Source organism: Triturus cristatus, chromosome 1_2 (genome assembly GCF_964204655.1).
Source record: "Triturus cristatus chromosome 1_2, aTriCri1.1, whole genome shotgun sequence".
NCBI lineage: Eukaryota > Metazoa > Chordata > Amphibia > Caudata > Salamandridae > Triturus > Triturus cristatus.
The window spans coordinates 985,989,754-986,017,375 of record NC_140580.1 but is presented as its reverse complement, the minus strand read 5'-3'; the positions used below and the strand labels follow the sequence as shown (position 1 = coordinate 986,017,375).

Here is a 27,622-nt window from a genome sequence, read left to right as displayed (position 1 = left end):
GTTTTCATTTGGGGAGTGTGTCTTTGGATGGGTTTGCTGCCAAGGCGAACACACCGGTAGTAGTTCCATCCTTGACATTATGGTTCTCCATGTTGAACAGGAGCGTCTCCTCTTCCTTTAATGATGTCTCTCTCTGGATCGACCTCTGAGAGTCCTTTTTTTTTTTTTTTTATTTTATTGAGAGTTCAAATATAACAATACAATATAGAAAACAGGATACAGTTGAAATCCAATTAATACAGTACGAGAAAGAGAGTACTAAAAACATTCATGCAAATTGTCATTTTAACATTTAAATTGTAAAGTGCAGGGTTGTGTAAAAGCAAACGATCAATCGACTGTCATTGATATTCAAAAGATTTTGTTAGAATAAAAACAGTACGTAGCATTTAAATACAATGAGCGTCTTCTCAGTTAATATTCCAGAGCTGAGTTATAAAGTGCAGCGTGCGGAGTCAAGACAATCGTAATAGACTAGTAGACAAATAGATGTTCTCGCAAAAGTATAAATCTGGTTAAGTAATAGCAGGACAAATTTAAAGATCAAACACACTCCAATATTTATCATATTTTTTGAGAGCCCCTGATCTAAGAGCATATTTTCTTTCCCTACCCTGGATTCGGAGTAGTTTTGTCTTCCATGCCTGGAAGGATGGAACAAGATCTGTTTTCAAGGACTGTAATATGAGGGATTTAGCTATTAAAGAAGCTATAAAAAGGGACTCATCATGTTGGGTGTGGATAGGAGAGCAACCTAGGAGGGGAATTAGATCATCAAATACAATATTAGTTTTGAGAACGATTGAAAGATATTTTTCTATTTCCTTCCATAAAACCTGGATTTTTGGACACTCCCAGACAATGTGTTTCCAAGTGCCTTTTTCATCACATCGGAAGCATTTGTCGGCTACTTGAGGGAAGATATTATGTAAAAAGGACGGGGTTCTATATATTAACCATTTGTTGTAAAATTGCATACGCTTAAAATTTACTCCTCGAAAGATGGTTTTATTGAATTTATTTATTTTGTCCCATACCTGTTGATTAATTGTAATATCTTCCCTCTTTTCCCATCTTTCAGTAATCTTGCTGTAGAGGTCCTGGTCCTTACTTTCTTTTAATATTTTAATCCAGATACTCATTTTCTTTTGTATTTTATTATTAAGGATAGTGGAAATATTTTCTTTATTGAATACATTTCCTATATTGAGTTCTCTGAGTTTTGGATTTATCCTAATAAAGGACCAGTTCAGCGTTAAGTGCGAGTGGATTAACTTGCTATGAATTACATCCCAAGATTTCCACCTATTTCCCAGCAGGAAGTCTTCAATTTTCTCAAAACCATTTTCCTTCCAAAGAGTTAATATATTTTTGTCCATACAGCAAGCATCTCCCAAGCTAAAATTTATTAAATTCGTCTTATTACTTAAAATGGGTAAGTCATAAAATTTAAAAAAACTGAGTTTTCACCTTGAAAATCCACTGGAGGGATTTATATCGTACTTTTTTTGGATCTTTCGTGGTTCTGACCGGATCATGGATTTTCAATTCCAACAACATCCTTTTCATAAAAAAATTATCTGTCTCATGAGAATCTAAGAAAAAAAACCTGTGGCTATAATGTGCAAAAGACGCGAAATAATATTCTTTGATAATTGGGAGGGACAGCTCTCCTTGTGTAGATGATAAATATAAAGTGCTCAGTGCTAGTCTGGGAGATTTTTTTGCCCATAAGAAAGAGAAGATCAAAGCTTCTATTTTTTTAAAGTAAGAGGCCTGGATTGCGCAGGGAATTGCGCTAAAAAGGAAATTGAAAAGGGGTAACACCGACATTCGAATTAGCGATGCCCGCCCCATAAGAGACAGGGGTAGTAAATTCCAACGATCTAAAAGTGAGCCCACCTTTTTTAATAGAGGTAAAAAATTAAGTCAAAAGAGATCATCTGCGCTATCCGATATAAGTATTCCAAGATATCTCTTTGGATCCGTGTTGTATATCCGCCTGAATTCTGGAGCTAAAGTGTCTATAGTGCAGTTAAGTAGAATAATTTCCGTTTTGTTTACATTAATTTTATAACCCCCAAGCTTTTGAAAGTCAGAGAAGATTTTTAAAATCTTCAGTTGACTTGAGGGTTTAGAGTCTATGAAAAGGGCAATATCGTCCGCATATAATTTTATGTTTGTCATTCCTAATATTGGGGCAGTGTCAGCTTTGATATTCCTGATGGCGATCGCTAGAGGTTCAATAAATAATGCAAATAAAATTGGCGATAAGGGGCATCCTTGTCGCGTGCCTCTAGTAACCTCACAGGACCCAATATTAGTATTATTGACGATAATTTGTGACCTAGAATTCATATACAATTGTCATAAAAGAGAAATAAAAACATTCGGGAAATTAAAACTACGTAAAATTGCAAACAGGCAATCCCAAGACACTAGATCGAAGGCTTTCTCCGCATCTAAAAACCAAATTTGAGCCTTCACCTTATTAGTTTTAAAATAATCTAGTGCCTCCAGTAAAAATGTAGTGTTGGAATGGAGATGCCTGCCTGCAATAAAACCACACTGATCATGTGCTACCAGAGATCCTACTATTTTATTTAATCGATTTGCTAAAAGTTTTGTAAAAATGTTGTAATCTGTATTCAGAAGGCTAATCGGTCTGTATGAATTTATATTTTCCTTGTCCTTTCCTTTTTTTAAAATACTGACCACCACCGCTGTATGAAAGGAGTCCGGTAGGGGACTTCCTTGAAGTAAGTTATTAATTAATTTCAGAAGTTCCTTACGTAATGTTCCCCCAAATTTTTTAAAAAATTCAATGGGAAGGCCATCCTCACCGTTGGCCTTGCCATTGGGGAAGGACTCTATCACTTCATCTAATTCTAATAGTGTAAAATCCTGTGTAAGTTAATTCTTACCCTCTGCATCTATTTTAGGTATTTCAAGTGGCTGTAGAAATTCCGTGATAGAGTTAGGTGTAGCCCCCTCAGTCGCTTGATATATCCCCTCATAGTGTTTTAAAAACAAATCACCGATTGAAATGGTGGTCTAAACTCGTATTTTAGTGATGGGATCTATTAGCTGATCTATTCTATTACGCACCTGCTTTTCTTTAGATTGCCAGGCCAGCAGCTTTCCTGTGTATTCACTCTCCTCATAAATCTTTTGTGCTTGTGAATTACTATTTATCTCACCTAAATCATAATAAAGGTCCTTCATCCTGCACTTCGCCTCGTGGAGTTTGTGTCCAGAGATCATAGATCTGACCCTGTAGTGCTCTTGGGTTGCCTGCGAGAGTTCAGTTTGGAGTTTGGTTTTCTCCTCCCTTCTTGCCTTGAGCTTGGGAATTTCTTTAGATGTAATTAGTCCACGTAAAGTGGCTTTAAATGCATCCCAGATTATATTTAATGGGGCTGTACCTCTATTCTGTATAAAAAATTGCTCTATCTTTTCATTAATATCCGTGCACTATTGTTGGTCAAGAAGGTTAAGTTTATTAAAAAACCATCTACTTGTAGGTCTTGCTTCATAATTCCCCAAATTGACCTCCATGCAAAGAGCTGCATGGTCTGAAAAAGCGTTGGGTAGATAGGCGTAGTTATATAATTCTAGGTCATGGGATGATAGAAAAAAATCTAGCCTTGACGCAGAATTATATTTTGCTGAGTGGCATGTATACTCGCACTTGGTAGGATTTAAGTTACGCCAATGGTCAGTAACATCTAGGTCAATTTTACAACTTTGGACAGCTAAGGCAACTTGGGGTTTATTCTGTCGGCGGTCTTTCTTGGAAGAATCCAATCGGGGGTTTTGTAATAGATTAAAATCGCCCCCCCAAATTATTGGCCCAGAAAGACCGGTTAATGCCTGCTTAACCTGTAGAATAGCTTGAGGGTCGTCCAAAATTGGTGCATAGATTGTGGCAAGGATAACATTAACATTGTTTAATTTACCGTATGCAACTGGCCATCTACCTCTGGGGTCTATGCACGTCCCTTCGAGATTAAAACCTACATGTCTCCCTATTAATATGGAAACTCCTCTCTCTGAGAGTCCTTGGATGAGAGAAGGGCACTTTGGAAGAAGCCTGAACTATCTGAAGGCGTTTTGATGAACCATCTGCTGTATCTGGCCTTCTTTCTTGGAGGCCCTGCAGCTTGATTCTTTCTTTGTCCTTGAGAGTTCTCCTGGAAAACATCTGACAGTAAGTATATGTCTCAGGATGGTGTTTTTCCGGAAGGCAAACAATATAGACAGTGAGGATCTGCTTTGGCCTTCTTTTTCCACAGGAAAGGCACTTCACAAAAAGTGAAGGCATTTGTGACAAGAAAATACAAACAATTCTGTCAGATAAATATCTAGGTACACTCAGTGCTGAACAGTGTTGAATGACCGATTAAGGAAAGGGTTTTGGAAAGATCCCAAAGATTTTAAACCAAAAAGGCAGTGCCCAGTGCCCCAGTATTCTGTCTCCAGGAGCCTAAAAAATGACTTGACCTAACTGTCACCTGTGAGGCATGATGGGATACAGGGTGTACTGTGAGATTCTTTAAAGGCACAGTGCCAGTTGTTTTCCCTAGCATACTTTGCACAGCAACCTATTGGCTAAAAATATCTCTCATTCCCTTTCTTTTTAAAAAAGTTTGTGAAAGATTTTTTATGGTCACTTTTTATTAGTTATGTATTTCTATGTAGTTGACTTCTTTTTCTAATGGAAACTCATTGGAATCTGGAAATGTTTAGCCTTTCTTTAGGCTGCTATCATATATGTAAGGCACTATGGTACAAAGTGTGTTATACATATATGTATAATTTTTAAAAGTGCTGCATTTGGAGGGGACGACGGACCATTCAGTGCTTATGACTTTGATGATGGTTGCCCTGGAAGAGAACTAGGATTACAGGTGAATAACATTTCCTTTACCCAACTTTATCAGCTTCTCTCTCATAAATCATTTTGAGTCTGCCGTAATGGCTCTATCTTTGCTGGTTGACTGTGTTGACATCAAAATGGTAGTGTGCGATCAGCTGGGATTTTCCAATTGCTATGGAACTTCCTGTGTGGGGCCATTAAATAAACTATAGTCTGTTTTGAAAATATGAAAGCCGTGATTTCTTTAAAAAAAATGTAGAAAATATTTTGTTTAGACAATTTGAAATGTAATGTTATGATTTTTTAACATTTTTATTGTGTTTGTTTTTATGGAATTGTTCCCAAAATAAATTGCTTGTATATAATATATTAAAACTTGTAGCAAGCCTGTTTTCCCCAGTGCCTGTTTAATTTTATTTTTTAGCCACAATCACGTGTCATGGTTCAGGGAAAGTTTTGAAATGCTACTTAAGGGCTAAGCACTATTTTACGTTGCAGATTCTGTCACAATGACAAGTTAAGCTTAGCTTCTTGTCTGGAATTGGAAGGCTCACATGGTGCCATGGAATCAAGACAGTCTGTATTTCTGTGCGCAGTGTTGCAGGTTCATTGCATCAAGAGGAATGAGCAACTCACTCTCATGGGTGCGAGTCCGTAAACTGATTCTTAATTTACTCTGGTAACTCCAGGAACTTGCATCAGGAGCTAACTTTTTGGGCAACTCTATTGCAGTCCTAGCCTGGCCACAGTCAATTTGTTGACTCCTCATTTGCTGACTAGCTTGACCACAAATTCCACGCACTGCAGGTTGTAGTTGAGAGGGCGAGTGCCACCTATTCAGTGAGCAAAGAGCCCTGCTTCAAGGGTTACCCTGCACAGTTTATACAATATTGTTACCAGATGGGGGATTACAAAATTGTCATTTTTAATTATTCACTGGGGGACATACATGGTTCAAAAGAGCATATATAAGTTAGTAATTAAAAAAATGTCTATTCTTGTTGTAAAATATACTTGTGTGTTGGTGCTGTGGTGGAATTATAATTGAACAATCACTAATAATATTCAGCTTTAAACATATTGCTCTAGGGGTGTGGAACAATACAGCCAGAAGAACAAAGGGCCTTATTTAGAGTTTGTCAGACAGGCTACTCCACTCCACACTTGGCAGAGTAACCTGTCCCCCAAACTCTTGAGCAGCCCACTCTAAATAGGGTTAGGTGAACCATCTGGTTTCTGCCAGCAGCGACTCACCTGGCTTTGCCTGTAGAACCGTTGACCAACAGTCCATTGTATTTTGGGCCGTTGGTTACTGAAGACAGGCCATCAGCCCTTTTGCGGGAGTACATTTGGATGTCATCTTTCCTGTGCAGACCACCAGGGAAAGAATGGCATTCCAATCAGTAAAAAACAGTAATGACTTCCTCATGCTGGGAGACAAAGCCCAATATATTAGGGCCATTACTTTTTTGTTTTTCAAAACAAGCTTCCATTTGGTACACTGTTTTTTGACACCACTAACTCAGCAGCAAATTCACAATCAGGCATTTTTCTATCAGATACTGTATCACAAAAGAGACAGACATGTCCTTCGGACATCTTCACTGATGGGAACCTCACATAAAACAAACTAGTATCATCGGTTTTGACCAATGGAGATGCTGCTTTGGGGTGGGGCGATAGGAGTTTTGATTTGTCTGTAATGGCAAGAACGTCTGATACAATTGGGGAATTCCTTTTTTGTTTTAATGAGTTCCAAGATTAAAGAATGCTCTTCATCCATAAAAACCCTACTCACATGAGCTCTTCAGGGTGCTCCAAGACAAAGAAAAGCTTAAGAAAGTGGTGAACTCTCATAGAGGAAGTGGAGTGTATTCTCTTTTGCTAATTTCTAGCATAAAATAATCCAACATTAGAATTCATACCCAAATGTTGCTATAAAGAGGGCAACCACATTGATTTAATAAAAAAATAAAAACATTTATGTCTGAGGGATACTTCTAACTGCAGATTCCACCTTCGAATACTCTCCAGGCACCAAGCTGGACCTGGAAAATGTTTCTCTAGCAATGCTCACGCTTGCCACTGCATTTTACCGTGTGTCTCCACGTTGACACTGTATCATCATGGACGTGACAGAGCGGAGCCGCAGATATGCACCATCCCTGCTCGCTGATATCCATTACTTTCTCTCGGCATCTTCCATAATTGAGCTGGAGCGCTGCTCCCAGTTTTCTAGGGCTTCTGATGATACTTGCAAATCGAATTAAATCCAATGTACTAGGGAACAATGTCCCCTCCTAAGAATACAGTTTTCAAACTATGATGCGACTGTAGAAAACCTATATCATTCTTGGACCTGCACAAGGTGTGTCTCTGGTGCTTGGGCTGAGAACATGCCCCAAAGTCATCCGACATTTGTGCCCCTATGCAACCAAGGGCAATCTAGGACCGTGAGCCCAAGCTGTACATTACAGAATACAAGAAGTTGTTGTAGGACTTGCGTAAGTCCCGCTACTTATCCAAGTTCAGGGATGTGGACAGCTCCCACTACTCCGTTTGTTCCTGCAAGAGGTCAACATCTCAGTCAAAGACATCCGTATGCCAAAATCGAAGACAAGATGCAAGCACAGGAAAGCAAAATGGACTCCACCCCATCCAACTACTTACTATCCAAATAAAGGGCACAAGAGCATGACAATGTTAGTCGGTCTTCCTCCATATCTCCTGTTGTGGAGCCGATTCCCCAACTGATCACGGTGTGACCTGCTATGAGCCCTGTACTGACTCCGGTACAAACTTACATTCCAGCTCCACGACCTTTGCGGTCTATTTCCTAACTCTGCATCTACCAGGATGGATAGGCCATTAGCGACTCCTCTCTTTTTGGCTCTGATTCGGACTAAAGCTTACCACCACCCAGAGGTGATGGATGTGGATGATCAATCCCTTCAGTGGGATGATGACAATTATTACATGGTCTTACATGACACCAGTGGGCTTGATACTTTTAACCAACTCAAGAGAGTGCTTCATTTGCAGTAGTAGTCCAACAAGCAGTTGAGTGCTTGGACCCATAGCATTCCTCTCTATTGAGACTAAGACTGATATCCTTATGGGAAACCTACAGCCTGGGGCAGCCACATCTGAGCCCTTGCTCCGTTTCAGTAAGGGCCCTAACTGAAACAATGGATATCTTGTCAAAACCTTGTTTTTTCCTACAAGTAAAAAGGCACGGGACCAGATATCACAGACCGGTACCTTGTGATCCTGATTTTGTCACTAGCATCCTACTTCAAAGAGTCTGGTTGTTCGGGCTTCAGCCAGCAAGGTGAACCCCAATGAATTCCCCAATACTTTGTTTTATAGAGAGACTTAAGAGGTTTGAGGTGTTTGGAAAACAAATGTTCTCAGCTAGCTAAGCACTGAGATGGGTCAACGCAGTCTGCATACTGGACCGGTATAAGCATATCCTCTAGGACATGGCAAACAACATCTTGGTGATGGCCCCAAAAGACCTTAGTGTCTCACTGGTTCAAACAATTCAGGATAGTCAAGATGTGGCCAAATATATGAATTCTTTGATGCTGCTGATTGGCTTAAAAAGATGGTTAGCACCAATCTGTCGCATTCATGTGTGGGTGCTCTCTTCAGGATTTTGTGAAGAAATACAAGCCCCTGTCATGTATAGGCTTTTTGATGTTTTGCGCCTGTTCGTCGAGAAAGCTGATTATGCCTTGCAACATTTCAAAGAATGTAGAGCCAATGCACGCTCCCTGTGTCTTTAGACCCCCGCCAAACACGTTCCTCACTAGTTTAGGAAATTCTGAAGCTGTGGTAGGAGACTGGTATATAGACGACGTCAGTCTCCCCAGCCATTGCTGCAATCACCCCAGTCTTTTCAAGGTATTGGGACGTAGATTTGGTAGGCAACCTGCAAGTCAACAAGGGCACTAGTCCCCTGATTCCCCATCCTTTACACCAACAGCCAACAAGCCTCTTTAGCTTGTCAATTGTGGTGCACAGCCGCCCTGTGGGAGGCAAGATCCATCGCTTTGTCTCAAAGAGAGTGGTGACCCATCACGCTTGATAGATGGATTCTTCGAATCTTTACGCATGGCTTTGCCCTACCCTGTTTGCTCCACCAAATCGTCCCACCATATGAGAGCGAAACCAGATGAATACCTGTCCATTCTGAGACGGGAGGTGCGAGCTATTGAAAGATTTCGAGACTCGGAAATGGAGAGTTGCTACTTCCATGTGCAGAAAAAAGATGGGGGTCTGCAGCCCATTTTAGACCTCTAACTTCTGAATCCATTTCTGTGGAAGGACAAATTCAAAATGCTCATGCTGCCCCAGATCGTGTTTGTCGTGGACAAGGGTAACTGGGTGGTGTCCGTGGCACTGTAGCACATGTTTTTCCATTTACCCGTCCTGTAGTCCCACAGATATTACCTGTGGTTCAGTGTAGGCCAGGAGAATTTTCAATTTGCTATGCTCCTCTTTGGCCTGACCAGTACCCTTGGGGTGATCATGTCAGTGATGGCGGTGGTTGCTGCCTATCTTCAGAGGTCAGTTGCAACCAACCCAAAAAATCTGAATTATGATCCTGATATTTCAGCTTCGGTCCTAGATCTTGGTAAAAAGTAGCTCTGAGGCTTCTTTGTCTTTTTTGCTTCCTGCAAATTCCTTGTCACTGGGTATCATATGCTGGCTCTGCCATGGAATCTGAGGTTCCAGGGAGCCCATCACTAGGAAACCTATTGGATATCATTCAGATTTCAAGTAGGCTGCACAAAATGTGCACCAGAGGCAGAGAGGCAGACCCCTGCACCATCTCCACACAGACTGGTGGCGGATGTGTGGTGGTGACCTTTGCATCACTGCTAGGTAGGGGAGGTCATCTGGGGGAGATGAACTTCACTCAACTCTTATCTCTGATAGAAGCATAACTCCATATCAATCTGCTGGAGTTATGAGCCATTCGCTTTGCCTTGAAGGCCTTCCTACATTGATTGAATGGAGGGTGCTGCAGGTTCTCACAGACAACACAACCTCTTTGTGGTATTAAAACAAACCGCACAAAGTGGGGTCCGGGGCCCTACGCCAGGAGGCTCTTTGCCTCTGAAGTTGGTTTGATCATCAAGGCAACTTCCTGATCGCGTACCACCTGGCAGGGTCCTCGGATGGTAGAGCGGATGAGCTCAGCAGACACCATCTGGCAGACCACGAACAGCAACTACATCCTGAGATGGCGCACGGCATCTTCTGGCAGTAGGGAGGATCTTCAACATGCAGAGTCAAAGGATTTGCACGTTGAAGTTTCTGCGACAACGCTCATTAGCTAATGCATTCTGGCTGGAAATCGGTACTACTCTTTGTCTCCAGGCCGAAGTCATTTTGTGGCTTCAGATTGAGCCAGGAGATTCTGAAACCCAGAACCTCTGGGCATTTGGCACCTGTCCTATAGTGGTACGGTAATCGCAAGATAGGCCCTTTACAATCCAAGTTCTGTAGTAGGGGATCTCTGTGTATAGTCATAATCTATGAATAATCCCCGCCCATGTGCGGGGACCCCGGAGCAATCAAAAATATCTCTTAAGCTGTCCCGCATTTGCAAACCTGCAAAGACACTTAAGAGACAGACAAAATAATACAGCCTAATCACCACAAGGCTGCACTGGCCAGCACTTCCTCTGAAGTGAACACAAAAGCCAAAATAAAGTTGAAATGTCATTTTTATTCACATTTGACATGTTCCTTTATTATCACACACTCCCTTCACCAAAATCCCTTTAAACAATAGAGAGGAAGGGGTGGACAGACAAGCCCTATAGGCTGTCATTATGTGTCTGCTAAAGGGATACCGTGCCTTTAAGAAACTCTCCAGAGACCCCCGGTATCCCAGGATGCACAGCCAACACAAGTTACTTTCAGTTCTTTTTTCCGGCTCCTGCTAGCAGGACCCTGGAGCTTGAGCTCTACCCTTTTGGGTGGTTTATTTGATTAAAATCGGATTTTTTGGATTAAAAGTGGTTTCATTCGACGTCTAAAGCCTTTGTCTACTACTGCCTGCAATCTGGAGCAGTTTTGGCCCACTCTCAGCATGGCTTTATTCGATAAATGCCCTGAGTGTGGGAGGAAGAAGGCTAAGACGGACCCACATGAGGTGTGTATCCTCTGCTTGTCGCCCTCACATGTCCCAGCTGCCTGTGACATCTGCAGCACCTTTTCGAAAAGGACCCTGAGGGACCGGGAGAAGACTCGCCTTCAGGGACAGGAGAAGCAGAGGACCGGTGAGACTTCAGGGCATGGGGGGTCCCATTCCCCCTCCTCCGCCCATGCTTCAGCCCCTGGAGGGACCTCCGGGCAGAAAAAGGAGAAGAAACGACACCTACCGGCTGGTAGGTCGCGTTCGACGTCGAAGGCGACGACGTCGACGGCGAGAGAGAAGGCACCGGTATGTTCGCCGTCGATCCAGGGCTCTGGGTCGCGGCAGCCTCGGCGTTCGACGTCGAGGGAGGGGCCGGCGAGACCCGGGACCGGGTCGCCGTCGCAGGTGTCACGGTCGACGTCGACAACACATCGACGTCGTACCGAGCCCCATGGACTGCACTCGCCGCCGTCTACCCACGGCTCGACGCTGACGGAGTCGACGCCGAGATTCCGGCGCCCGCCGTCGAGGCGGAGGCGGTCGACGCCGAGACGCAGGTCGACGTCGAGACACCAACGATCGACGTCGAGACATCAACGATCGACGTCGAGATACCAACGATCGACGTCGAGACATCAACGGTCGACGTCGAGATACCAACGATCGACGTCAAGATCGCAGCAGTCGACGCCGAGGCACCGGCGGTCGACGTCGAGACGCCAGAAGTCGGCGTCGAGGAGACAGTCGACGTCGCGGCAGACACCCCGGCGACGGCGATCAAGGCGGGGCTCGACTCCGAGGAGGCATGGGTCGGCGTCGAGGAGACTTGGTTCGACGTCGAGAGGACGATCGACTGCGGGGCGGCACTCGTCGTCTAGGGCGAAGAGACGCCGTTCGAGGTCAAGGTACAGTTCGACGTCCCAGACATCGGGGAATACGTCCTCGGTGATTACGATCTCCAGTCGAGGATCGGGAAGGCGCGGACGTTCGCCTTCGGTGGCTTCCCCGCGGGACAGGCCCGCCAAGAAGAGGAGAGTGGCCGCGAGCCCGGACAATGATGATGGGGGCTCTCCGGCTAGAAGTGATGGGGCTTCAGACCATCTGACCCCGCTGCGTACCCAGCGGCCTCCTTTGCCTCCGGTGCCCGACCTTCCACCGGCGCCTCCACCGGTGCCTGCACTGCCTCCTCCTCCTCAGCCTCCTCCTCTTCCTCCGCCTCCTCTTCCTCCTCCTCCGCCTCCTCCGCTGCCTCTGCCCGTGCCTCAGCTGCCTGCCTCACCACCGCAGCCACCGCCTCCTCCCCCGAGGGTCCCTCACCGGCAGAGATCTCGCTCTCGCCCTCGCAGGCGATCGCGGAGTAGGCGCAGATCCTCCACTCGCTCTGGACATGGTCGACGGAGGTATCGGTCCCGTTCCAGAGGGTCGAGGGGCACGTACTCTCCGGGGGCTGGCAAGTATTCGCCCTCGCTGTCAGAGACGCCTCCTTCCCGCGTCTCTCCAGTGGATGACATTGCCACGTTCCAGGAGGTGTTGCTGAGAGGGGCTGCGAAGTTGGGGATATCAGTGACTACCCCTATTCCCACTACGTCTGTGATTTTTGAGACTTTGCATAAAGTACATCTGTCGCGCCCCCTCCTCCCGCTGGTCCCAGGACTGGAGGAACCTGCGATGGAGGTGTTCTTAACGCCGGCTGTGGTGAAGCCGGCGCCCTCGAGACTGTCAAAGAAGTACAGGGCCCCTGACTCGGATCCGGCGTTCCTCAGAGTGGACCCCCCACCGGATTCTGTTATCGTGGCGGCGGCTCGTAAGCAACATTCTACGACGCCTTCCTCCACGGCTCCCCCGGATAAGGAGAGTCGCAAAATGGACTCCTTGGGGAGGAGGATGTGCTCCACGTCGGCTACTACAATGAAGGCCGCTAGCGCCTCCGCTCTGTTGGGGCGCTATGACAGGTCTCTTTGGGACTCCCTGCAACAGTTCGCGGCCTCCCTGCCCAGAGACAAGAGGGAGGATTTTCAAGAGGTGCTGAACGAGGGCATGATGGTCTCCAATCAGATCATCAGTGCGGCGGGGGACGTGTCGTTGTTGGCGGCCCATGGGTACTGCCACGGCATACATATGAGGAGGCATTCCTGGCTGCGGCTGACTCCGCTCAAGCCGGAAGCGCAGCAGAAGATCGCCAATCTACCATTCTCTGGCACGACGTTATTCGGGTCGCATGCGGATGACGAGATGGCCCGCATGAAGGCTGAGGCGGAGACTCTGAAGGCGGTGGGGCTGGAGCGGCCTAAGGAGCAGAGGAGGTCCTTCCGTTCCTCGGGCAGGCGCTACACCAAGCAGAGGGGCCAAGGGCGTCAGTCGGGCCCCCAGCAACAGCCCCAGCAACAGCAGCAGTACCAGAGGCAGCCCTTTCAGAAGCGCCAGAGGGGCAGAGGCCAGCATCAGTCCTCGGCGGGGAACAAGGGCCCGTCCGGGTCGAAGCCCTGAAAAGTTACTTCCCCCTCATCCGTTACCCGCTCCGGTGGGGGGAAGTATTCAACACTACCTGGCAGAGTGGAGGACAATAACACAGGACAAGTGGGTGCTGAATATTGTTTGCAATGGCTACTGTCTTCGTTTCACCAGTTCGCCTCCACAGATTCCACCAGTGCGCTCCCTTTACATGGTGCGGGAGCTCCAGCGGGAGGCGGACGTTCTATTAAAAAAGAAGGCGATAGAAGCTGTTCCTTTGAGGCAAAAAGGAAAAGGTCTCTACTCACGGTTCTTTCTCGTAAGAAAAAAAGACAAGAACGAGTTCAGGCCTATTCTGGATCTGCGTCAAGCAAACAGGTGGATCCGCCGAGAAAAGTTCCGTATGTTGTCCCTGCATCAGATTTACCCTCAGTTGCATCGAGGAGACTGGCTGTGCGCCATAGATCTGCAGGACGCTTACTTTCATGTGCCGATCGCACCGAAGCATCGCAAATTCCTGAGGTTTCTGGTAGGCAACAACCATTACCAGTATTCCGTACTCCCGTTTGGCCTGAAGTCTGCGCCACGGACGTTCTCCAAGTGCATGGCAGTGGTCGCGGCACACCTGCGGAAGACCAAGGTGTTTGTGTACCCTTACCTGGACGACTGGTTGATCAAAGCGTCCACTTATCAGGAAGCCCAGTGCCATTTCAACAGGACGGCGGCTTTGCTTCACCGTCTGGGGCTGCACATCAACATGACGAAGTCAGTGCCGATCCCTGTGCAGTGTCTCCAGTACTTGGGGGCTTCAGTCAATACCTTGACCGCAAGCGTGTGTCCTTCGGAGGAGAGACGCTTATCGATCCGTGGGAAGGCTCTGCATCTCATCTCAGCCCGCTCTCCTACGGTGAGGACGGTGTCTTCATTACTGGGGTCGATGGCTTCTTGCATCTTCCTCACCCCCAATGCACGTCTGCATATGAGGCCCCTGCAGGAATGTCTGGAGGATCAATGGGACCAGAGGAGGGGGCGTTGGGAGGACAAGATCCAGTTGTCTCAGCACGCTCGGCAGTCTCTGAAATGGTGGTGTTCCCCAGAGAATGTCTGCAAGGGGACCCCTTTTCACAAGGACATTCCGGCCCAGACCATAGTGACCGATGCGTCTCTCCAGGGCTGGGGAGCGCATTCGGGCCCTCTTCAGATTCAGGGGATATGGTCGCAGATGGAGACGACCTACCATATCAACTTTTTGGAACTCAGAGCAGTACACTTGGCCTTGAAGGCGTTCCATCCCTCCTTCAGGACGTCCTCCCTGCTGGTTCAGACGGACAATACTACGACCATGTATTACCTCAACAAGCAGGGGGGCTCCCGGTCACGCACCCTGTCTCGGGAGGCACAGGCGATCTGGAACTGGCTGGTGGCCAGGAATCTGACGATCACGGCGACCCACCTGCCGGGAGTGCAGAATGCCCAAGCAGACGCGCTCAGCAGACTCGTTCAAGAGAACCACGAGTGGGTGCTAAACGACGACGTGCTAAGAGACGTCTTCGCAGAATGGGGCACTCCGGATATAGATCTGTTCGCCACGGCAGAAAACAGCAAATGCCGCGACTTCGCGTCCAGGTACTACCAGCCAGGGACGCTGGGGAATGCACTATGGATCAGCTGGTCCAACAGCTTTCTCTACGCCTTTCCACCCATTTCCCTGATTCCGGCGGTGCTGATCAAGCTGTCGCAATCCAGAGCCAGAATGATCCTGATTGCTCCGGAGTGGCCGAGACAATGGTGGTTCACCGACCTTCTTCACCGGTCTGTTCTGCCACACCGGCGCCTGCCGTGCCGGCCGGACCTCCTCACGAAGTTCGGAGGGCAGATGGTTCACCCCAATCTCTCGTCCTTGAGTTTGGCAGCATGGCTCCTGAGCTAGTGCAGTATGGACACTTGAACTTGCCTCAGGACTGTATGGAGATCTTAAAAGAGGCTAAGAGACCGTCTACGAGGACCTCCTACGCCTATAAGTGGAAGAGATTCTGCTTATGGTGCAAGGCGAAGGACTTTGACCCTACATCCTGTAAAGAAGACGTTATTTTGCCTTATCTGCTGCAGTTAGCTCAGTCTGGGCTTAATTTCCAATCTATTAAGGTTCATCTCGCAGCTCTGACTGCGTATAGGAAGGGCCCTTCTCAAACCTCATTTTTTCAAATCCCTGTGATTAAGGATTTTTTGGAGGGTTTGCGTAAGGTGTTTCCCCCTGTTAGAAGGCCTTCTCCACCTTGGGAATTGAATGTGGTGTTATCTAGATTGATGAGGGAGCCTTTTGAACCTATCCATAAGGCTTCGCTGCAGCATTTGTCTTGGAAGGCGGCCTTCCTTGTAGCCATTACATCGGCCAGGAGGGTGAGTGAGATTCAGGCTCTGTGTTGCCAAGAGCCGTATACTGTTTTCCATGCTTCTAAAGTAGTGATGCGTACCCATCCTAAATTTTTGCCTAAGGTGATATCAGATTTCCATGTGAATCAGATGATAACTTTGCCTACGTTTTTTCAGCATCCTTCCTCTCCGGCGGAGAGGTCTCTGCATTCACTTGATGTGCGTAGGGTGTTGAAATTCTACCTGGATAAGACAAAAGATATCCGCAGGTCGGATCAACTGTTTGTTAATTATGGTTCGGTAAGAACTGGTTTAGCTACCTCAAAGCAGTCCATTTCCAGATGTATTGTTTCCTGTATTCAGCTTTGTTACCAAAAAGCTAATAAAACATTAGGGGGTAAGCCTACAGCACATTCGACTAGAGGAAAGGCGGCTACCACCGCTTTGCTTAGGAATGTTCCCATTGCTGACATTTGTAAGGCTGCCACCTGGAAGTCAGTCCATACGTTTACAAAGCATTACTGCCTGGACTCTGATGCTAGGGCAGATGCGCAGGTTGGACAGGCTTCGCTAAGGAATTTGTTTGCACAGTGATTTGTTGGTGGTTGGTCTTACTCCACCGCTTCTTGTTGGTTGGGATAGGCTTGCCATTCTATTCATAGATTATGACTATACACAGAGATCCCCTACTACAGAAGGAGTAGTTTCTTACCTGTAACTCCAGTTCTGTAGTAGGGGTATCTCTGTTATAGTCATAACCGACCCTCCCTCCTCCCCGGTGGAGTAACCTGACGGTATCAGGCCTGTTGTTATACACCTTCAAAAAGAACTGAAAGTAACTTGTGTTGGCTGTGCATCCTGGGATACCGGGGGTCTCTGGAGAGTTTCTTAAAGGCACGGTATCCCTTTAGCAGACACATAATGACAGCCTATAGGGCTTGTCTGTCCACCCCTTCCTCTCTATTGTTTAAAGGGATTTTGGTGAAGGGAGTGTGTGATAATAAAGGAACATGTCAAATGTGAATAAAAATGACATTTCAACTTTATTTTGGCTTTTGTGTTCACTTCAGAGGAAGTGCTGGCCAGTGCAGCCTTGTGGTGATTAGGCTGTATTATTTTGTCTGTCTCTTAAGTGTCTTTGCAGGTTTGCAAATGCGGGACAGCTTAAGAGATATTTTTGATTGCTCCGGGGTCCCCGCACATGGGCGGGGATTATTCATAGATTATGACTATACACAGAGATCCCCTACTACAGAACTGGAGTTACAGGTAAGAAACTACTCCTTATTGGATCTTTTTTAGTTTGTTTTGTATTTGGCCCATCATGGACATAACCGTTTGTGATGACACAATGGCACAATAATTTTGTATTAATGTTTTTAATGTGCGCACCCTCCAAGCTGATGCATAGCTACTTGCTGCATATCTTGACTTGAAAAATTATCTTCCTGATTGCAATTACTTCAGCTCGTTGCATGAGTAAATTTTAGGCACTGTTGGTGTATCTGCCCTATATTCACTGCTTAATTTGAGCCGGTGGTTTCCGGTGCTCGGTACGTTACTTAATTGTCAACACCAGCTCGTATGACAGCTGCCACATGGTAGCGCGGTCTGTATAATCCAAAGATGAACAGAATAGCTATTTATTCAGCATACATTCAAAACAACTAACACATGCCTCCCAAGCCATTGTTATAGCTTTGGGGGTCGGGAAATAGTCTGAACTGTCACACTTGTAGCAGTGTGCTGGTTAGTAGTTGTGTAGGTACTGTCATTGGCAATGCTGGCAGTGGCAATAGGTGGGCAACCTGCAGAGGCCTCCTGACTAGAGCCCTGGCATTTATTGTTTTACAAATTAAGCACTGCCTACACCACCTTTTTTACAGACAAACTGATATTGGGAACTGGCGGCCTTCTTGCCTAATGTTATGACTCCGTTTCATGTTGAGCCTTCTATCACCCTGCCTATGTTCTTTGACCCTCCTCACTCCTCGAAAGAGCAGGAGAATTTTCATTGATTGGACCCTAAAAAGGCTTTAAGCTTTTATATTGATCGTACCAAGTATTATGTGAATGATCAGCTTTTTGTGGGGGTTTCTGGGATGAAGAAATGGAAGGCTGTGCAGAAGGGGACCCGGTCTTGGTGGATAGTCCACTGCATTAAGGTCTGCTATTCATTGGCCAAGAATCCGTAACCGGAAGGTCTGAAAGCCCATTCAACTAGGGCTAAGGATGCTACCACTGCATTGGCAAGCATAGTACCTGTCCATGACATCTTCCAGGCTGTGACATGGGCTTCATTGCATAAGTGCACGAAACACTACTGCCACAGCAGCCACCAGGTCTACTCCACAGACCCTCCACCTGGGGAGGTACTGCTTTGGTGTCTATTCTAGCCTGGTGTCTGGGGATTCTAAAATGAGGAATCCATAGAGTACCCACCAGAAAGACCATTACTGAAAGTAATTAACTTTTACATAACTGGCATTTCCCCATATTTTACCTCACTTGATGCTTTTCATGGATCTCAGAAATGCGAACTACTAATCTTCTATTCCTTGCAAATGCCATCTGTTTCAGAATTGTAATAAATAATCATCACTTTAAAAACACATTTTCCTGTGGCTTCAGTCTTGCCCCTCCTATCACCTTTTCTAAATGCTTGGGATCTGTTGTAGCTCATCTTTACTGAGTGCAGATCTATGTGTAACCTTAGATAAATGACTGTGAGCTCAAAGCCCAATTCTGTCATAACATTCTTCATGATTTTTTTTTAAACAGCCTTTATTTTACAAATATTGGTCCGCTGAATCGGTTACAACAAATGAGCATCTGTGAATAAGAGTCACTAAATGGATTCCTTCAGAAGAGAGACTATTTTCTTCCGGTTTGATGTATTTGGGCCAATCCTTACACAATGGTGAAACAGAAATCCGTTCTTTGGAATTCCGTGAAACCCTCTATTTTCATTCTCACTCACGCATGATTGCACACAAAGCCACATCATACCTCTTTGGGAGATCAATGAAGTAAGTAGCTGGGGATTTTGGATGATAAGAGGCTTCTGGCTCCCTTTTCCATATTTATTCAAAAATCTTTTCAGAAACCATTACTTGCATGTCAGTATTAACCACTGCATATATGGCAAGCAGGCGAACTAAGGTCGATAATCTGGGAATCAAAGGTGTCCGGTACACAAAAGAAAATTCTTAAAACAGCAACCTATAGTAGCTGAATGCAGGTCCGCCACTTTCCAGGCTTTTTTTTCCATCAGTAATGTCCAATTAATTTCTAAATCAATCGAACAAAACAACATCTGATCAAGCAAGTGACAATGAGAATGAGGATCCCTTTCAAAGAAACTTAAGCAATCAATATAAGCTTTTGTTTATGAATGTTAAATTGTTTCTTGTAGACCGATCAGGTGCCCAAAATGTGAATTTAAATGTTACTCAGGTTGTTCCAAATCGTCACATGTAGGTCATCGATGATGAAAATCTTTGTGATGGCTTTGGAAAATGGGGAATTACATAAAATAGACCTATTCCCTACCGAAGGAAACACAAAAATTAGTTTTCATGTCCAGGGATGTGGAACCCAACACCAAGGACCATGCCTTGAAAATCAGTTTCCCCGTCATCTTTTTGTGTTGTGAAGCTTCTAATCCAACTGAAGGAAACTAGATTCATACTGCGTATCGTTTCACCAGAGTCTCTCATGAGGTCTTCTGTAAGGCAGCATGGATATTCTGAAAGAATACAAGGGACTTTCCACTAGCAAATCATGTGCATTCAGATGGCAAATTGTATGCCAACGATAGACCTGTATCAACCACTAGAATCCAGCAAGGCAAAGTGGATTTGTTAAAAACCTTTGACATACATTCAGCGGCATACCATATAATTCAACACATGGAAAAAATGGGCTTGGAGACTCCAGACGTGCAGATCACCATATATATAGCACGCAGCTAGGTGACATCCTTGTGAGGGCACAATTCCCCATTTATCCCCACTCAACACAGTCAACATCTGCTAGTCTTTGAAAGTCATCTAGTAAGTTGTCATTCATTTTCCCCTCAGAACTGTGGATCTCTTCCTCCAACAGCCACTGTCTTGCATATCATTCCTATAAACTGGAGTTTGGCTACTAGACAATTGCATTATTATCTGCCTTTTAGCTAGCAGCAGTGACAGGGTCACAAATCTAAAATTTAAATTCCCTGTCTTAGGTGTTCGGTGAAGGTGTAAGGATCAGTTCTTAAGGGAATGGTTAACTAGTGCACCTGTTGTATTCCTTAGGGCATCTGTGGCCTATCTCCAGTAGCTTTCCAATATCCTGCATCTAGTGTAGACATTCAGCCTCCTTTTAGCAGCAACTTGGGCAGCCTCCTAATCTAGCCTGGTATGTTTTGCCAAGTTGTGATGTAATAGAATTGGCCCTGTGCAATATGTTCAACTAGGTACGGCAAAATCCTGTATTCCTTGCAGCTTTTCATGCTGTATCAATACATTAACCCCGTTAGTATCAGACAGTTGTGCACCAGTGTCTTTCTTGCACTTTTCTTGGATCAAGGTAGATGTGATCAGATGCCCTTTGCTAAGTGCAGAATCATGGACTAGTGGAAATCGGTCTACCACCCGAAGAAAGGTCAGCACACTGCCAGTACACTTGATTTGGACAGTTGTCCCTGCAATCCCTACCAGGTGAGGTGTGTAGCCCTCATTATTGTATCAAAGAAAATAAATTGACTAGACCTTACCCCAAATCGACATGTATTATGCCTAAGCGTCAGGAACCTATCTTCATCGTATAGGCCTTTCATCACACAGCAACCACCTTAAGTCAGTCCATCTATATTAGCTGTGCACCACAACTTATTGAAATGGGGACGACTCCGTAACTCTGCTTCAGACAGGAACAGAACCTTTTTTAATCACTCTTCAACATCCAGTCTTAGATTAGGGGCATCAGCATGATGAAATGTGGGGTCTTGGACCAGTCTTTTTGGGTAGCCTAAACAAACTCATAGGAGCCAGCTCCCAAGAGCATCAAACATAATGAATTACAATAACTTGTTATTAGCTTCAGCTGCTATTGCACCCTATAGGAAATCTCCTGCTCATGCATCCTTTTTCACCATTCCAGTGGTTACTGATTACATAGGAAGGCTTTAAGGTTTATCCCCTAGTCACAAGTTTGGTCAGCCTTGGGTGAGAACAGTTTATTCTGAATTGTTTAGTTCAACACATCTGTAGTGAAGAATCTGTACACAAAATGTAAGTCTTCTTTATTTTTGACATCTGAGCGTCCTTTTAACAGCAATGCTTCAAGGCATTGTAATAAATGTGACTTCTCACCAATAAGCCACACCCAAACCCTGCACTCCCACTTTGGAGGCAAATATACCACTGCCCCTTTAAATAATACACTTTGAGCAGCACTCCCTAAAGAAGAGGAAAAGAGACAGCACTCCCTTCAGGCAAGGCAAGAAAACAAATCCAGGTGCATTCAATACACTTTGAGCAGCACTCCCTAAAGATGAGGAAAAGAGACCGCACTCACTTCAGGCAAGGCAAGAAAACAAATCCAGGTGCATTTAAAATAACACACACAAGTTTATTTTTAGAACGGTAGGCCAAATATATCAGTAAATGCAGATTCCCAAATATCAAGTGAACAATTAAATGAACAATTGAAATAAAATGCAGTATATACAAGTAGCAAAGAGTAGAAAATATATAAAAAATGGTTAGGGACACCTCACCGATTGAATTTGCATCATCCTAGCCAACTAAAGCTGAGGAAGCCCTTCAACAGCCCAGGTAGGAGTTCAATCAGGACTCAAGTTCCGTCACCTCCACAGCAATACGTCAATTCTGTGGTGAACTTCCACCTGGCCCCCGAAGGCTCCCAGCTTAAATATCATTACTCAACGTGAGGCGAAGCTTCTAGAAAACCTTGCCCCCTTCTCATTAGAAAAAAACGAGCTGGCTGTACAAGTCTGCGTCAAGGGCAAGACGGAGGCTGGCCAAGCTCCCGTATTTTGACTCTGAGGCAGAGTTGTACATTCTCACATCTTCCAGCCTCTATCTTGACGAAGCTCCCACAAGGCCTTCCAGAGTACATTAAACAAAAGCAATCACTCAGAAAAGCAGAAAGACCTTGAATGTGAATAACCCAAACAACTTGCAAGCACTGCTGTGCACACAGGAAAACTGCAGCAAGGCAAAGCCAGGGAAAAGGATGACATGAGGCCATATCAAAGCCAATAGTAAGAGCTCATAATTCTCATAACCGAAATAACTTGTAAGCTCTACTGTGCATGCAGAAGCAAAGCAAAGTCAGAAAACAAGATGACATGAGGCTATGTCAAAGCAAATAGTAAGCACTTATAATTCTCATAACCCAAACAACTTGCAAGCACTGTTGTGCGCACACAAAAGCTGAAGCAATGCAAAGTCAGAAAACAAGATAACATGAGGCCTTGTCAAAGCCAATAGTAAGAGCTCATAATTCTCACCAATGTGTGCACCGCCGCTCACAACACTGCACTTCGAAACCAAAAAGTACATTCCACACCTCTCTCTCCCTCTCACGCTTTCAAATGCACATCCCACACCTTCTATTCTTGGCAAAACTATTCTACTCCGTGACCGCTCCCACTGAAAGACAGCAAGATTACAAGAAATAAGAGAAGCAGGCATATGCAGGACAGTCTCATATATCCAGGCTAGGGTAAAATAACACACTAAAGTCAGTTAAAATGATGGTAGTCGAAGGTCATCATAGGGTGCCAAACCACAAGAGTGGCTCTTTCACTACAGGCATCTGGCATCTCCAGCATTCCACCAGTGACACTTTACATTATTTTCCTAGGTGTAATCCTGGAGTGGCATAAACCATTTAATATCATATCTACCTTTTTATACAAGCAAAACAAGTTGTTGGCTGCTCACTAATAAAGTCGAATTGTGCATGCTAAATATAATAAACTTAGCAAATTATGAACAATACCATCATATTGGTAACGTTACATAAATACACAACAATATAAATAATGTAGTGGTATAACTTCCTTGTTAGACCTGGCTCCATTGGCGTGTGGGTCTCCCTTCCATTTTTCGCTTTTGTCTCCTCTGTGTTTGCCGGTGTTAGATGCGCTGGGCACTGTGCCACTGCCATTTCGTGCCACAGCGCGAATGCTCCCTATTATAAATTGACTGTATGAATTGGTATAATCCCAATTGACCCAAGGAACATGATAGGAAAGTCGAATTTAGTATGCCTGAGCTCCAAATATTAAAGTGCATCTTTTAGTGATGATTATTTCTATATTCTGTGTTTAAAACTACCACTTTTGGGAAGTAGGTATTTTCTTGCCTAAGCCTTCCCATGTGCTCTGCTGTTATGTGTATTGGCTGTCTGGCTTTGGAGGGTCAGGGCAGGCTGAGACCGACCTGGATTAAACAGAGAGATCTGCAGTTGGAGTATGGGGCGGGGTGACCCTTTGATCTGAGCAGGGCTGTACCTGGCAAGGTGAATGATGGCTCCACCTCTCACTGTGGGTCTGATGGCAGACCCCCTCTCCTGAAAGACAGGATGTAGCCTCGTAAATAAAATGCTCCAGGACGACACCAAACTGGTTCTGGCTGGGTTCAGTGATTTGTGACTTTTTGAGACCAAAAACTTTTGGGGTATAAAGATCTGTGCTAAAACCCCTACGGTGTGTGTTACTTCTGGATGTCAAGACGAACCTCTGTCCGTGTAACCAGAGGGAAAGGACTTTGAAAATTCTATCCATCTTGCTGAAGCAACTACCCAAGGGCCTGATTTGAGCTTGCCTCCTGCTGAAGTCTCAGGGACATTAGACTTCCCCCATCAGCCGTCCGGATTCCTATTTTAGAGGGATTCTACTCGCAAGTGAGGCCTCTGTTGTGAATTCCAGAGCCCCTGGTTCTACTGCAGGGAACGCGGGCTGAAAATCATCGTGATCGCTATTGTGGGCTGCCGCAGCTGAGGAGCTGTTGCCGCTGAGAGCCCGCATTTGCCTGCGTTACCAAAGTCATCGTGATCGCTATTGTGGACCGCCGCAGCTGAGGAGCTGTTGCCGCTGAGAGCCCGCATTTGCCTGCGTTACCAAAGTCATCGTGATCGCTATCGTGGGCCGCTGCAGCGGAGGAGCTGTTGCCGCTGAGCCCGCATTTGTCTTTGCTACCAAAGTCATTGTGATCGCTATTGTGGGCCGCCGCAGCTGAGGAGCTGTTGCCGCTGAGAGCCCGCATTTGCCTGTGTTATCAAAGTCATCGTGATCGCTATTGTGGGCCGCCGCAGCGGAGGAGCTGTTGCCGCTGAGAGCCCGCCTTGGCGGTCCTACGAGAATCATCGCTATTGTGGGCCGCTGCATCTGAGGAGCTGTGCCGCTGAGTGCGGCATTTGCCATCCTACGAGAATCATCGCTATCGCTATTGTGGGACGCTGCAGCTGAGGAGCTGTGCCACTGAGTGCCTGCATTTGCTGTCCTACGAGAATCATCGCTATCGCAATTGTGGGCCGCTGCAGCTGAGGAGCTGTGCCGCTGAGTGCCCGCATTTGCCGTCCTAAGAGAATCATCGCTATTGTGGGCCGCTGCAGCTGAGGAGCTGTGCCGCTGAGAGCCCGCACTAGTCACCACTTCGAGGATCTTGTTATCACCTGCGGGTGCCTACCTGTAAACCTCGTCCCAGGATTATCGTGAGTGCACGCCACGGACCGCTACAGCGGGGAGCTGTGGCCGCTGCGAGTCCACCTGTCATCACCGCGGCTTCCTTGCGAGGCTGCGTGCCGTGCCCCTTTAAATCTCGGGCATATTGTGCATCACCGGGTCACGTGGACCCCGGCCTCGAACTGAGTTCGTTCCACACGCTTTTTGAGTGCCTCTATTGCTTTTGAAGTGAATCTGTAATTATGTGCATTGTGGTTTCTTGATCGCTTTTGAGCCTTGTGTTAAGCCTATATAAAGATACTTATTTTTCTATAGCTACTTGTGTGGTGTCCCTTTGTTGTGTCTTCACTGCGTTGTTGTGTATGGTCGTAAATGCTTCACACACTGCCTCCGAGATAGGCCTGTCTGCTTGTGCTAACTTACCACAGGGTTGAGCAGGGGTTATCAAAGGGCGTAGCCCCGTACTCTGACTTAGGAAGAAGGATCCCTATTTGGACTACGGCGCTAGCTGCTGCCAACTAGAGATCCCCATTTCTAACATTCCTACTCGACAAGAAATGGACTAGCAAGTCAGAAGAGATTACTTAGAGTAATTAATTGCATGCAAATGCTTAGGTAGTCTAACTCTGGTCTTGGAACAAACATGAAATTAATTACTCATTCCCATTTGGGAAGATGAAGACAGAACTGTACCTTTGGACACACTAGCATGACTATTCTCCTGATATAGTTCAAGAATTCTCCCATCCAAGTGGCTCCTCCCTCATTACTGTCCGAGTCACCAAAAATACTCTCAAGTGATGCATATGTGGGGTCAGAAGTCATAGAATCAAACAAACTGCTGTTCGCACAGCCATTTGGGGCGTCAGTATAGATGCTTTCCCTCAAGGGATCTGGCATCTCCAGGATTCCACCGGTAACATTCTATTCCAAGGTGGAATTCTGAAGTGGTATAAACCACTACACTACAACATCGGATTGGTAGCATCTGTTTTCGACAGTTGATTCTCCATAATGAGCTTTTCATTGACAGCCATAAACACTAAATAGCTTCACCCATGTACGGTATCCAAAGTACCTTTAGTAAAACATTTTTTGTCTGTCAATCTGCAAGCCACATTTACACAACATTTTTATATTATCATTTAAAAAGAAACTATTTTAAAACATAAATGTCACTAGTGTAATGCTGCAGGCCTAACTCCATCTTACAGAAAAATACATTAAAGGAACTAAGGATGGAACGTGTTGAAAATGGTACTGTACAAGCTGAAGCTTAATAAAGCTGAAAATGGAACTCTGCATCTTTAATATAGTGGCTCTTAGGGCTCATGATTGAATTTATCTTTTCTGTTTTTCAGGAATCCAAACTATCAGGGTCTTAACAATATCTACAGAGTATCCTTCTGCCTTTTGAAAACATTTAAATGCTAAGGCGGGTCCTCATCTCAAAAATAATTCACACAGGAAAACGTCTGGCTTGGGGTTTTTCTTTTTAGGTGGTTTATCGAAAATCACCAAAACCTGTTTCACCTTTATATCTTTGTCTAAACGTACCGTAGTCTCCACTGATTGACTTTACAGCTTACATGTTCCCTCCTAACACTTCATCTGGCTTGTATTATTGAGGTATTTATATTTGGGGATGAAAGACATAGTTTAAGCCATCGTTTCACTCTTTAATCTAGTATTTGACTGGTGATATTCTCTGTTTTTTCCTTCTGTGATTACTAACAAGTTATGTTGGAATATATTTTTTCTTTGGGATTTGTATAAGTGACATGATTTCTGAGGAAAGTGAATTTTAAATGTAAGAAAAATCCAGTTAGTGTGCTGCCTAAATGAACTAACATATGCCTGTACATTTTTATTGCTGACAATTATATGTTAATCCATTTGTCCCCTATTCCAGCTCTGGACCCCAGAAGTGTGCATCTTGTATCCAGGAAGGAATTTATGAAGAAGGTGTTTCCATTTTAGAACAGAGCTCTGTAAGTTTAAATTTTGAAAATATGAGAACTTCACATATTGCAACACTTAGTGCTGATCTTTCAGGGAGTGACTGTTCAATATAAGATCAGTGCTTTAATTGGATTATATGAGCAAACAGTGTTTCTAGTATGCTTTCTTCTTGGATCAGTCCGAGCTGCCTGCAAATGTGCCGTCCTTTATATTACCTCTCTTTCTTATTACAGTCATTGGAGCATGAGGGTGAGTCAGCTCTAGGGATAGGCACCTCTTGGCATCTGTGCAGAACTCCTGCTTTTCCATCATGGGATCTTCATCAGTATCTTTCACATTAAATGTCTGTGCCCATAAGCGAGATCTTAGAACACGCTTCCAAAGAGAGATTGGAATATCATTCATGAAACGGAACTCCTAACCTATAAAATCAGTTGTAAATGACTAACCTTTTAATCATTTTTTTTAATCGTTTTATCTTTCACTGACCTTACATTATAATAACCACCAATATCCCTCCTAAAGGAAAAAGCAGACTGAAAAGAAACAATGATACATATGACCTATTAAACCACCTTGGAGACCATCTTAACCGTGCCCCCTTAAAACTTCCAGGCTGCTCTCATATTGCCTCAGTTAAATATTTTTAACAAACTAATTTATTCCACTGGATCACTAGGCATAACTCTGGACAAACACCTGAATATACAAGGCCATATCAGTGCAACCACAAGGGGATCCAATTACCATCTGAACCCACTGAGGAAACTCAAACACTTTTTGCTTCCTGATAACCTTTAGTTAGCTGCCCTACTGAATTCTGCAGCCAGGCTCGTCACAGGATCTAGATGATTTGACGACATTGCTCCAGTTCTGAAACAGCTGAATTGGCTCCAGTTGGAAGCAAAAATCCAGCTGAAGATAGCCTACATGACACACAAGTCCCTGCACCATAACACTCCAGTCTACTTGGCAAAGAAACTCAAACCGTCTGGTGGTAGTCTCTCCCTAAGAAGCGCCAACGTCCTCTGTTGAACCTCAGAAATTCAACAAAAAGAAGACTTACAACCACTCATTCTCCAGTCTAGCCCCAAGAATT

At 45.1% G+C, this 27,622-nt stretch overlaps 1 protein-coding gene across 5 annotated transcripts in view; it reads left to right on the top strand.

Moving 5' to 3' along the window:
• Positions 1–27,622, top strand: part of TRAF2 (TNF receptor associated factor 2) — a 407,403-nt gene that overhangs the window by 185,356 nt on the left and 194,425 nt on the right. For all 5 annotated transcript variants that reach the window (XM_085610939.1, XM_085610956.1, XM_085610929.1 and 2 more), the window contains one exon: positions 26,474–26,552. In XM_085610939.1, the coding sequence (XP_085467065.1) occupies positions 26,474–26,552 (79 nt within the window). The remainder of the gene's footprint in view (positions 1–26,473; positions 26,553–27,622) is intronic.